The sequence below is a fragment of the Labeo rohita genome, chromosome 12 (genome assembly GCF_022985175.1).
Source record: "Labeo rohita strain BAU-BD-2019 chromosome 12, IGBB_LRoh.1.0, whole genome shotgun sequence".
NCBI lineage: Eukaryota > Metazoa > Chordata > Actinopteri > Cypriniformes > Cyprinidae > Labeo > Labeo rohita.
The window spans coordinates 17681014-17693668 of NC_066880.1; the positions used below are offsets into that span (position 1 = coordinate 17681014).

Consider the following 12655-nt stretch of genomic DNA (forward strand, 5'->3'; position numbering starts at 1 on the left):
CCTGTTCCACAGTGAAGAAGCTGTCTATAAATTCTTAGTATTTTATACACCAGAAACAGGTAGTTGATCAACAAGTATAACAGCTATAATAATCATAGTCAGTAGACTCTCAGAGGGGAATTTAGATGGTATTTGCATTAAAGGAAGTGATTCGCTTGTTAAAGATTATATTTGCTTCACCCACAGAGACCTCAGCTGAGCCCTCACTGCAGGCCAAGCAGCTGAAGCTGAAGAGAGCTCGATTGGCAGATGATCTCAATGATAAGATCTCTCACCGCCCTGGTCCCATCGAGCTTGTCCACAAGAACATCCTCCCTGTTCACACACTCATTGGTTAGTCTGTAACCACCGTCAAAAACAATTTATGTTGTGTGCACTATTATCGCAATGTCAGCTTTGTCGGTGTTACTGTTTAAACACGTACGCATTTTCTCCACGAATGACAACAGTGCAAATCTATTATTTGCAAAGCTGACTAAAAAGAGGAAACTTTATCTACATTAATTGTCAGTAGGGTTCCTGTGTCATTTTAATTGTATAGTAGTTCAGTAAACTTCAGTGTACAAATAAAAGAGTCAATTTATTTACTTAAAAGATTCACTCACACTGACTCGTTTACAAATCCTGTCATCGTTTAATCAGTTTCCTGTATGTATTTTCAGGTACAGAGTCTCCGAAGGGTGAGAGCTCCTCACTGGACGAGGACAGTAGTGATGCCCTGTCACCTGATCCCCAGTGCAGTCAGGATTCTCCGTTGGGTCTTGCCCCTCAACACTCCCCGTCTGATATGCTGAAAATGAATGGAGACCTCTCACCCACTCAGGTATAGTGCTGTTTAATATGAGATGAATGGAATATTGATTTTGTGCTTTCAGTAAGCTAGAGGGCAGCGCTGCTCTTACACTTAAAGGGACTGTTTATTCAGGCACACCCAACATGTTATCATGTTTTAAACCTGTGTGATTGTTATATGGCTACACGAAAAGATAAATTCAGCAGAATGTCCAAGCTGCTTTTTTCTATTTAAAATTTCATTTTTGAGTGAACTGTCCCTTTAAATTGGTTTGTATTATAAGCCACAAAGGGACATCTGCAGGGTTGAGAACATGAGAAATGCATTCAAGACCACATACCCTTTTTAACCAGTGTATTTATTGTAGTTCCTCACTCAGGCACCACCTCCTCCTCTTGTTGCGTCCGACGCCTCTCCACCACAGAATCTAACAAGTGAAACTAACATGACAAGCTCTTCCCGTCCACCGACGGGACATAAGGTGAAGTGATAGCCATCAAACCCATCATTGGTTTCGTTTTTTGGTCTAAACCCATAAAAGCATGATTTCATCACTCTTTTATTTTCTTTTTATGTTCCTTTGCCTTCATCACAAGCAGCAGTCCAAGTCCAGCACGGATCGGGCATCTCAACGATCCAAGAAACCCAAAGATAACAAGCCCAAAGTGAAGAAACTCAAGTATCACCAGTATATCCCACCTGACCAGAAGAACGACCGGGAGCCTCCTCCTCAACTGGACTCCTCGTACGCCAAGATCCTCCACCAGCAGCAGCTTTTTCTTCAGCTTCAGATCATTAACCAGCAACAGCAGCACTACAATTACCACACTATCTTACCCGCACCTCCAAAGTGAGTACAACCACACTTCTCTCTCTCTTTTAAAGGAGTAGTTCACTTCCAGAACAGAAATTTACAGATAATGTACTTACCCTTTTGTCATCCAAGATTTTTATGTCTTTCCTTCTTCAGTCGTGAAGAAATTATGTTTCTTGAAGAAAACGGGATTTCTCTCCATATAATGGACTTGTATGTCGGGTTTGTCGGGTATGACTTGTATGTCGGGTGAAATTTGATCTCATTTTCTCCTCCAACTTCAAAATCGTCTTACATTGGGGCAAATGTACTGACCCAGTGTTTACAAAGTGAACATGCAAAGAAGGAACCTTTACAAAAAAAGGTAAAACAGCGATGTAGGATCATTTTGAAGTTGGAGGAGAAAAAGAAATGGAAGTTTGTAGACACACCCTAACTGTCATAAAACAGAATACACAGAGTTCACGCAAAGACAAGTGTTTGAGGTTAACAAGTATATAAATTGTCTCTTTTTTTTAAAAAAAATAAGCAATCGTTTCGCTAGATAAGACCCTTCTTCCTCAGCTGGGATTGTTTAGAGCCCTTTAAAGCTGCATTTTGGAAGTTCAAAGTCAGGGGCACCATATAAGTTCATTACATGGAGAGAAATCCTGAAATGTTTTCCTTAAAAAACATACTTTTTTAACTGAAGAAAGAAAGACATGAACATCTCGGATGAGGGTAGGTGAGTACATTATCTATAAATTATTGTTCTGGAAGTGAACTACTCCTTTAGGTATTTATATGATTAAAAAATTACATTTAAAAACAGTAATATTGCAAACTTATATTGCAATTTAATATTCCAGTGATGGCAAAGCTGAATTTTCAAACATGTGAAAGTGTCACATGATCTTTCAGAAATCATTCTGTCAATACATATTTTGACATTGAGATTTATGCATTTTTTTTTATAACATTTGCTTTTTAATGATGTATGGTTTGTTAGGATAGGACAATATTTGGCTAGGGTACTATTTGAAAATCTGGAATCTGGTGGTGCAAAAAAAATCAAAATATTGAGAAAATCACCTTTAAAATTGTCCAAATGAAGTTCTTAGCAATGCATATTACTAATCAATTAAGTTTTGATATGTTTATGGTAGGAAATTTACAAAATATTTTCATGAAACATGATTTTTACTTAATATCCTAATGATTTTTGTCACACAGGAAAAATCAATAATTTTGACCTATACAGTGTATTGTTGGCTCTGGCTACAAATATACCCGTGCATTATAAGTGCAACATTATAAATGTCTTATCTTATTCAATTAATACGATGCGTCCTTGCTGAATAAAACTAGTAATTTCTTTAAAAAATAAAAAAATAAAAAAATAAAAAACTTTAAATACCCCGAACCTTTGAACAATGGTGTAGAAACTGGATCACTCATTTGTTTTCATTGTGTCACAAAAGATTCTAATTTAAATAAAAAATAATGAATGCAACTGACTATATAATCATAAATAATTACGATGACAAACTATAGAAAACTATACAAAATATGACCCATATTAAAGGAGAAGTCCACTTCCAGAACAAAAATTCACAGATAATGTACTCACCCCCTTGTCATCCAAGATGTTCATGTCTTTCTTTCTTCAGCCGTAAAGACATTGTTGAAAAACATTTCAAGTTTTTTTCTCTATGTAATGAACTGCTATGGTGCCCTCGGGGGTGCCCTCCTTTGAACTTCCAAAATGCAGTTTAAATGCGGCTTCAAGTGATCCCAGCCGAGGATGAAGGGTCTTATCTAGCGAAACGATCGGTTATTTGCATGAGATGGGAGTTTTTCATACCTATATGACCTAACTGTCATGAACCGGAAAAAAACAGAGTTCAGGGATAATAAGACAAGACAAGTGTTTGAAATAAAAAAAAAAAGTATATAATTGTATTATTTTTATGAAAATAACCCATCAGTTTTGCTAGATAAGACCCTTCTTCCTTGGCTGGGATAGCTTACAACCACATTTGGGATCGTTTGAAGCCCCATTTAATCTGCATTTTGGAAGTTCAAACTCGGGGGACCATAGAAGTCCACTACATGGAGAAAAATGCTGAAATGTTTTCCTCAAAAAACAATTTCTTTATGACTGAAGAAAGAAAGACGTGCAGGTTACGTAAACTGGGTTCTGAAGCAAAACTAGTTGAAATTTCTATTCCTAGATTTCGAGTTCTAGAGAAGTGTACACATGGCTAACTGATTTAACTGTAAATCAATAATTAATCTGTTCAAATCTAGACTTCCTGCTGAAAAGCAGCAACCATCCACCAATCCAGGCCCCTCCCCTTCCCAGACTATTTCCACAAGCTCTACAGTCTCCTCCAATCAGAACGGGCCTAATCGTCGGAGCCAGTCTGCAGTGGGAGGAGCTAAACCCAGCACTTTGCCTGCAAACCTGGATGAATTCAAAGTGGGTAACAGTTGTACTTTATTTACCTACACTAGTGCAAGAACACTAATTGCGTTTATCTTGGTTCCACTTTTTTTTTTCCATTGGAAACGAATTATATCTAAGCTATGAACTAAACCAACCAGCTCTGAAATGAATTACAACCTTTGGGGAAAATGATGCAGATTGTTAGTTCCAAATCCCAGCTATTTTGCTCTGTGGTGGATAATGTGAAACTGATTTTTGTTCATCTCACTTCCAGGTTGCTGAACTTAAACATGAGCTCAAATTGAGGGGTTTGACAGTATCTGGCACTAAGAACGATCTCATCGAGCGACTCAAGAACTACCAGGAGCAGAACAGTGGTTCATCAGCCACAGGAGCTGCCACTACGAAAACAGTGTCTGCTCAGTTACCACAGGTGTCAGTTCAGTCATCTGGTGCCGCCCCGAAAGACGTGGCTGTTTCAATGACAGCCTTTCCCGTAGCGGCTGCCACTAGGGTCCACAACACAACTCCACCTCAAATTATGCGCTTTAGCAGCACTAGCTCCTCTCCTCCTGCATCTCCTACTCCCTCTGACCGCTCTCTGGCTGGATTGAGTCCTGACGAAGCCAGCTGCAATGGGGATGTGTTTGGAGAAATGGTAAGTCTGTGGGTTTGAAGATGCACAGCAGAGATTGTGAAAAGAAAAATAGGGATGCACAAAATCTCAGCTCTGTTATACCTGGAGGTTTATGTTCTTGTGTTTTTCATTAACAGGTTACCTCACCTCTCACCCAGCTCAGCCTGCACCCCTCTCCAGATCACCCTTCCCCAATTAAAGAGGAGTCCCATGGGCAGATGCTGGCCTCCTGCAGCTTTTCTCACCCGGGTCAGCTGTCAGCCACACAGCCTCAGGATCCCATGGCAGCATCAGGATCTGCTGTGTCTCCTCTGGACAAAGACCAAATGCTTCAAGAGAAGGACAAGCAGATTGAGGAGTTGACACGGATGCTTAGGCAGAAGCAGAGGCTGGTGGAGACCCTGCGCTCTCAGCTGGAGCAGGGTAAGCGTGGAGTGGCAGCAGAGGTTACGGACAACACAGGTAATGCTGAAATACCATTGCTGTCTAACGGAGTGGAAGTGAAAGTAAAGGAAGAGATTAAGGATGAAATGGACACAACAGAGGACATGCAGAAGCAAGTCCAGCCCCAGAAGAAGATCCAGATGCAGTGTTCGCAGCAGACTCTGCTCAAGCTGCAGCAGATTCACCGGCTGCAGCAGCAGCAGCATATTCTGGTGGACCTACCAACTATACAGCAACAGAGGACACAGTTACTGCAACAGCAAAAACAGCAAATGGACACACCGAAAGTGCAGCAAGATCAAGGAAAAACACAGATATTGCAATTGCAGCAGCAGAAAATGCAACTGCTGCAACAGCAGCAGAAGGCGCAATTACTGCAGCAGAAGACACAGTTACTGCAGCAGCAGAAAGTACAGTTACTCCAACAGCAGCAACAGAAGACTCTGTTGCAACAAAAGACTCAGTTGCAGCAGCAAAAGAAAAACCAGTTACTTCAACAGCAGCAGCAGCAAAAGCTACAGCAGCTCATCATCCAGCAAAAGCAGTTACAAAGCAATCAAAAGAAGCAGCAGAAGGCACAAAATCAGCCTCAGCAGCAGTTACAGACTCCGCAGGTCAGCAACACTTCCAGCTCTTCTGATAGCTTAGATATTTGTCTGGATGGCATTTTTTCATGCAGTTCTTGCCAGTGTTTCACATTATCCTTTTTTTACAGGTTTCACAGGTGTTCGTCAACCAGCAGTCTAGCACTCAAATTACTACGTCTTTCCCACTGGATCTCCTGAAAGCTCATCCCACACCTACATTGGTCACTGACAGCAATGGCAACCGTTATCTGATTGCACTAACCAGTAATAGTGTAGAGAGCCTGACTGGAAAGTCTCCTCAGAGCAAATCCAATGGACGGATCACTCTACAGGTGACTAAACAACAGTTTATCTATTAAAGGGTCATGACATGGATTTTTTTCAATTGTTTTAATATGTTTCTTCAGGTTTACTGATGTCAATGATGGTTTTTGCACAAAAAAACAAATAATATGTAGAAAATGTATTATTTTCAACCCTCATTCTGACCCTCTGTCTGAAATGGCTTGTTTAAAGGGGGTGGGTCCTTTAAGGCTTCTCAGTAATCGGTCACTGTTATGATTGGCTAACGTCATTGCACTGTTAACAGTATCAAAGCCCCCTTGCTATTGCATGTTAGTGTTTTGACAACATAATCAAAAGAAAATGGTAATTTCCAGACAAAGCATTATGAAATCATTTACTTACAGTTTGTGATGCAGCTGCAGTCAGATCTAGTACCGCTTCATCTTTCAACAAATGCACCTAGATTACAAAACAACATGCTTAGAAGTTTGAATAATCCTATGACACAATCCAGGATGCCATTAAAAATAAACTATCCATTTGTTCCTTATGCAAGAATCTGATATTCTGATATTTGTACAAAGACATGAACAAGCTAACAGCAAACATGTCAAAGCGAGCATTCTTTCACTCTTTGTCCTATTGACAGACTCAAGCTCATGGACGGTCAGAAAGTGAACGTGCATCTGTATCCAATGTAGACAAAATAGCAGCAGTGATTGTAATTTCTTTTTGCTTTTGACGCAACACAACACTGTGCATGTCAGCCTTTAAGCGACTGAACACCAGTGGGCGGAGCCTATGGTGAGAAGATGACTATTCGTCAATGCCTTAATCTGGAGGCAGTGTTTATGCAAATGTTTGTGCCCAGATGACGTCATTTGCACCTTAGATCAAACATGACATTTTTGGAGCTTGATTAAATAAATGCTTTGTTTATAATGAGGAGGACAGTTTAAGCTATGAAACTTGAAGGATGTTTTAATGGTACAAAGATCGCTTATGTCCTTAAAGATCAAGGCAAATTTGATTTCTTTATGTCATGATTCCTTTAATATTTTAATGAAGATGTTTGTGTTATATTATTTAAATTTAAAATTACTTGTATACACTTCAAGATATATATATAGTCTTCAGTGTCGTTAGAAATTCAAATATGCTTATTTGGTGCTCAAAAAAAATTGCAATGAAATGTTGAAATGTATTTTTTTATATTTTTAACATTTGAGCATTAATTCTTGGATTTTTATGTTTCAGAGATTGCAGTCCACCCCTTCCAAGCTCCCTAGTCAGTCATCTACTGATGTGGCTAGTTCTGCCAACCAATCACAAGCTGTTAGAGAGCCTGTCACCAAAGTATGTGTATACAACATTTAGATGTGCTTTCTTTAAATTTGTTACAGTTCTGAAAAATAGCCTGAAATAGAAGTCTTTAAAGGTACATGAAACATCAAGATGTATAGCAGATCAGTATGAATATTGTATGACAAAAAACAATAAGAAAATGTTATTTTCAACCTATAAGGCAAAATTTGTTAGCTGCAGTCTGTAACTTTTGGTGCTCTAGCGATTAATAAACAGAACTGCATGCGACTTGTGGAAGAAGATTGTAGCTGAAACTACTTTTCTCTGTTCCTACCAGTCTGAAATAGTCTAAACTTATTGTAGGCGAAGCCAAAAACATGGTTTGGAAAAAGGATTTATCATGTAATATATACATTTTCAACACAAAACACAAAAAAGTTAAGGACTTTTTTTAAGAATTTAAGAATTTTTTTGATTATTCTGCAAGTTTGAAATCAAAACGGAGTGAATATTTTGAATTAGATGTGCTTGATTCACACTAGATTTGAAAACACTCTCAGTCTTCGTAAGAGGACTTTCATTTTTTTTTTCCCCCTAGCCATTCAAAAGCATTGTCCAGTAGTTGTACATAAGAACTGCATTGTTTACCCTGCGATGTGCACTTAATAACAGTTGTGCATTAAATTATTAATATAAAAAGTAGATTGGGTGCATTTTTGGATTGTTTTAAGAGCTAACAAAACAGTGTATATGTATTATACTGTAGTAATTACCTGAATATGTAGCTGAAGGGGCCAGGCCGTAAATAGTTGTGCTTTCTCTCCTTTCCACAACTGACCCATGCTAAAATCTCCCTTTTCCAGGTTCAGAAAGTAGGGCTCCACTTGGAAACCACAAGTGTTAAAGAGTCTAGCCAGCCAGTGTCGGCACCACCCAGTTTTGAGCCCTTCTTCTGTGAGGAATCAAACCTACTGAGCAAACCCTCCTCACCCCCTTTGTTTAAGGTATTGCACATGCATTAAAAATGTTTTTACCCATTTTCCTTTTGTATTTTTTTCTCCTTCTTGCTTTGTTTTGAGCTAAAGCTACTATTTATTTTTCCATCTTCCGTTACTCATCACCTCGGTCAATTTTAGGAGGACATTTGCCCAACTTTTGATCGACACACTTTATTCACCCCTTCCTCCCCAAAGCCGAAACCTCACCCTCCTCAGCGTTTCAAAGTATGGTCTTTACTCTCATTCTTTCTTTTTCCTTTTCTTTCTTCCTCTTTCATTCTTTCAACTTCCTTTTCTGTTTTCTGTCATTCACCTTCTGTTTCTGTTTTTTAATGTAACATTGGTGATATTGTCTGTTTACAGGATATCTCAAACAACCAGCAAATAGATGATTTGTTTGAAATCCTGATCAAGAGTGGAGGTAAAAGGTCTTTTTACTTCAGGATGCTTTAAATTGATCTAAAATGACAGTGAAGACATTTATAATATTTAAAATAATTAAATGCTGTTCCTTTGTACTTTCTATGTATCGAAGAATCATCAGAAAATAAAGAGATCATGGTTTCTACAAAAATAATATGCTGATTTGCTGTTCAAGAAACATTTTTTATTAGTCATCAATATTTAAAACAGTTGAGTACATTTTTTTTTCTGGATTTTTTGATGAATAGAAAGATCCAAAGATCAGCATTTGTCTAAAATAAAAAGCTTTTGTAACATACATATTTTATTATTTTTTGGGAAAGAAATTATAGAAACCAATACTTTTATTTAGCAAGGATGCTTTAAATTGATCAAAAGTAATGATAAAGACATTTATTATGTTACAAAAGATTTCATTTCAGATAAATGCTGTTCTTCTGAACTTTGTATTCATCAAAGAAACCTGAATTTTTTTTACTGTTTTCAACGTTTTTGAGCAGCAAATCAGAATATTAGAATGATTTCTGAAGGATCATGTGACTGGAGTAATGATGCTAAAAATTCAGCTTTGAAATCACAGGAATAAATTACATTTTAAAATATATTCAAATAGAAAGGTGTTATTTTAAATAGTAAAAATATGTACTTTGCATCAAATAAAAAAACATTAAAAATCTTACTGTGCCAAAACCTTTGACTTGTAGTGTATGTATTAAATAATAATAAATCTCTCCTCTTTCCAATCTCAGAAATTTCATCTGGATTCAAAGCCAGTCAAGACCCCTCCCTGTCAGACCTTCACTCTGGCCCACCCACTCCATCCCCACCTCCTTCTCCGCTCCACCTCTCGCCACCCACACATCACCCCGACCCCATCCCAGCCCCTTCCCAGCAGCTCCCGGACACCCAGGACAGGCCTTGCTCTGGAACCGGCCGCCTGGAGGACTTCCTAGAGAGCACCACCGGTGCTCCTCTTCTCGGCGTGGAGCCGGACGGCCCGTTAACGTTAATCGATGACCTCCACAATCAAATGCTGAGCACTTCCAGTATTCTGGACCATCCCCCATCTCCAATGGACACCAGTGACCTGAGCTTCTCGCCCCACCCGGCCAGCCTGGACTTTGAAGACCCCACCTTGGATGGCATGGATTGGCTGGACATACCCGTGGTAGGAGGGGGCAGCAATTCTAACAGTGGGGGCATGGTTCTTGCCCCTCTGAGCTCGCACACCCCACCCAGTGTGTTTTCTGCAGACTTTTTGGACAGTTCGGATCTGCAGCTCCACTGGGACTCATGTTTGTAGCTTTTGGTCTTAATTGCTTGACACACAATTTAGCACCTTCAACCTTACTGTGTATAGGCTGTACACAAAACACTCCAGACGCACATGCTGTTTCTTATGCTGAAAAGCTTCATTTTTTTTTTCATATTCCAATGCCGAACGGTATTTAAACAGTTCCTGCGTCTGATAGGTTCTCTTAAGCACTGAATTTTTAGCTCTCATCATACCCAAATGTTTTACATTTGCCAACTGAGAGACCAATCTGGACCCTGCCACCAACTTCTCACACCTTAGACAGCTCAACTAAAGAATCTATATTTTGGTCTAGCTTTTAGACTAGTTGTCTATGCTAGTTAGAATCATTTTTCACTTCAAGCACACCAGTTACTACACTCCACTACCTATCTTTGGCACCCTATAGTGTTATTGTCACTCATCTCCATAGAGCTGTGACCTCATAACCATTATTTGAGGCTGTTTCTGCTCCACAGGTTTCACACTTTTCCTTTCATTGACAAACTAAATGGAGAAAAAATATGAGATGTCATAGACATCCTTGCTTTTGAACCCTTTTGGCTTGTTAGTTCTTCCAACATTGCACTTAAGCCGACCCGACTGGTGCTCTGGTCTACACAACCCAATGTAATGGGCTCTGCAGGGAACCAGGTTTGGTGACGTTCACCAGATCTCTATGCATTGCTGTACCTTAGGATCATGTATTGATGAAACCTTTGTTCCTTTCCCTCTGATTGTAGTGATTTGCTGGTGGAGGTCAGTGCTGGGGTTCAGGTTTCAGAGTATTTGGAACTTCTTGTTTTTTAAAAAAGGAAAAAAAAAAATAAAAGAAAAAAATGCAGTGTGGAGTGTGTTTTGTTTTTGCACCTGCGCTCACATATACAGTGCCTTGCAAAAGTATTCATACCCCTTCATTTTTCTCATGTTTTTCCGTTGCAGCTTAATGTTAAACTGCTTTAAATTACTTTTCCGCATCAGTCTACACTCAGTACACCATAATGACAAAGCACAACACAGGTTTGTAACAGAATGCAAATGTATTAGAAATAAAAAACAAATAATTCCATTGCATAAGTATTCATTTCTGGGACACTTAAAATTTAGCTCAGGAGCATTCATATCGCTCGTAGATGCTACTACACTTTGTGTGGAGTTAAATGTTGGTAAATTCATTTAAATGAGTTAATTGGGAAAAGCACACACCTCAATAAAAGGTGCAACAGCTGAAAATGCATATCGGAGCAAAAACTGAGGTCAAGCTACTGGTAGAGCTCAGAAACGGGCTTGCTTCAAGGCACAGCTCTGGGGAAGAGTTCAGACAAAAATTTTGCTGCATTAAAGGTTCACAGAAGCATGTAGCCTTCATTATCCATAATGGAATAAGTTTGGAACAACTAGGACTCTTCCTAGAGTCCTAGTTCTTCCGCCTCCTGGCCAAACTGAGCAATTGATGGAGAAGGGCCTTGGCTAGAGTGGTGACTAAGAAGCTGATGGGCACTCTAGTTGAGCTCCATAATCATATGCGGAGATAGAAGAAACTTACAGAAGAACATCACTACAACACTCCACCAATCTGGACCCTCAGACTGTAAGAAACAAGATTCTTTGGTCTGATGAACCTGAATTCCAAGCGCCATGTTGAAGGAAACCAAGCACTGCTCATCACCTGCAGAGTACCATCCCAAAAGTAAAGTGTGCTGGGTAACAACATGATGTGGGGCTGTTTTTGCAGCGGCAGGGACTGAGGGACTTGAATAGAAGGAAAGCTCAATGCACCAAAATATTGAGATAGCCTTAATGAAAACCCAGTCAAGAGCATTCAGCACCTCATACTGGACAGACGATTTGTCTTCCAGCAGGACAATGATCTTAGTCACACATCAAGATTAGTTTATAGACAACTCTGTCAATGTTCCTGAGAGGCCCTGGGCCTGGGCTTGAACCCAAATATTTCTGGAAAAATCTAAAATGTCTACCAGCCCCCATCCAAGCTGACAGAGCCTGAGAGGTGAAGAGGTGAGGTGAAGAATGGAAGATAATTGCCAGATGCAGATGTGTAAAGCTTGTCGCATCATACCCAAAAAGACTTGAGGTTGTAAAGGTGCTTCAACTAAGTACTGAGTTAAGGGTGTGAATACTTATGCAATGTACTTATTTCAGTGTTTTATTTTTAATAAATTTGCAAAGTTGTCACAGATATGTTTTTTGCTTTGTCGTTATGGTGTATGTGGTGTAAACTGATGTGGGGGAAAAGAGAAATTGAAAGCAGTTTAACATAAGGCTGCAAAATAAAACATGAAAAAAAAAAATTATTTTCGCAAGACACTACACAGTACATTCACGCACGATGGTCGTTTCTTATTGCTCTACTCCTGTGAAGGCAAGTCTGTATACTATTAAAATAAAGCGTTTAGATGTCCTTGTCCCTAGTGGACATTCAATGGGTAGCAAACAAGCTAACAAGATTTTAAAATATATATTTGAAAAAATATCACCCTTAATCGATATGATTTTCTAAAGGATATTAAAGGCTGGCAGTCTCAGTCACCATTCTTTTTATACAATGATTAAGAGTCAAAGAATTATAAATGTGCTCCACGGAAGAAAGGAACTTTTACAGATTTACATTTACATGAAGGTGATG

The 12655-nt window shown here is 39.1% G+C and overlaps 1 protein-coding gene across 4 annotated transcripts in view; it reads left to right on the plus strand.

Annotated features, from left to right (window-relative positions):
• The window catches only part of mrtfab (myocardin related transcription factor Ab), a 47173-nt gene extending 37034 nt beyond the window's left edge, over positions 1 to 10139 (plus strand). For 3 of the 4 annotated variants that reach the window (XM_051125009.1, XM_051125011.1, XM_051125008.1), the window contains 13 exons: positions 187 to 333; positions 663 to 823; positions 1161 to 1274; positions 1393 to 1643; positions 3897 to 4068; positions 4310 to 4693; positions 4810 to 5730; positions 5832 to 6035; positions 7246 to 7344; positions 8157 to 8297; positions 8430 to 8516; positions 8655 to 8712; positions 9464 to 10139. In XM_051125009.1, coding sequence (XP_050980966.1) covers positions 187 to 333; positions 663 to 823; positions 1161 to 1274; positions 1393 to 1643; positions 3897 to 4068; positions 4310 to 4693; positions 4810 to 5730; positions 5832 to 6035; positions 7246 to 7344; positions 8157 to 8297; positions 8430 to 8516; positions 8655 to 8712; positions 9464 to 10017 — 3293 coding nt within the window. In that variant the 3' untranslated portion in view covers positions 10018 to 10139. The remainder of the gene's footprint in view (positions 1 to 186; positions 334 to 662; positions 824 to 1160; positions 1275 to 1392; positions 1644 to 3896; positions 4069 to 4309; positions 4694 to 4809; positions 5731 to 5831; positions 6036 to 7245; positions 7345 to 8156; positions 8298 to 8429; positions 8517 to 8654; positions 8713 to 9463) is intronic. The other variant, XM_051125010.1, reaches the window with a different exon arrangement.
• Positions 10140 to 12655: the final 2516 nt, after the last annotated feature.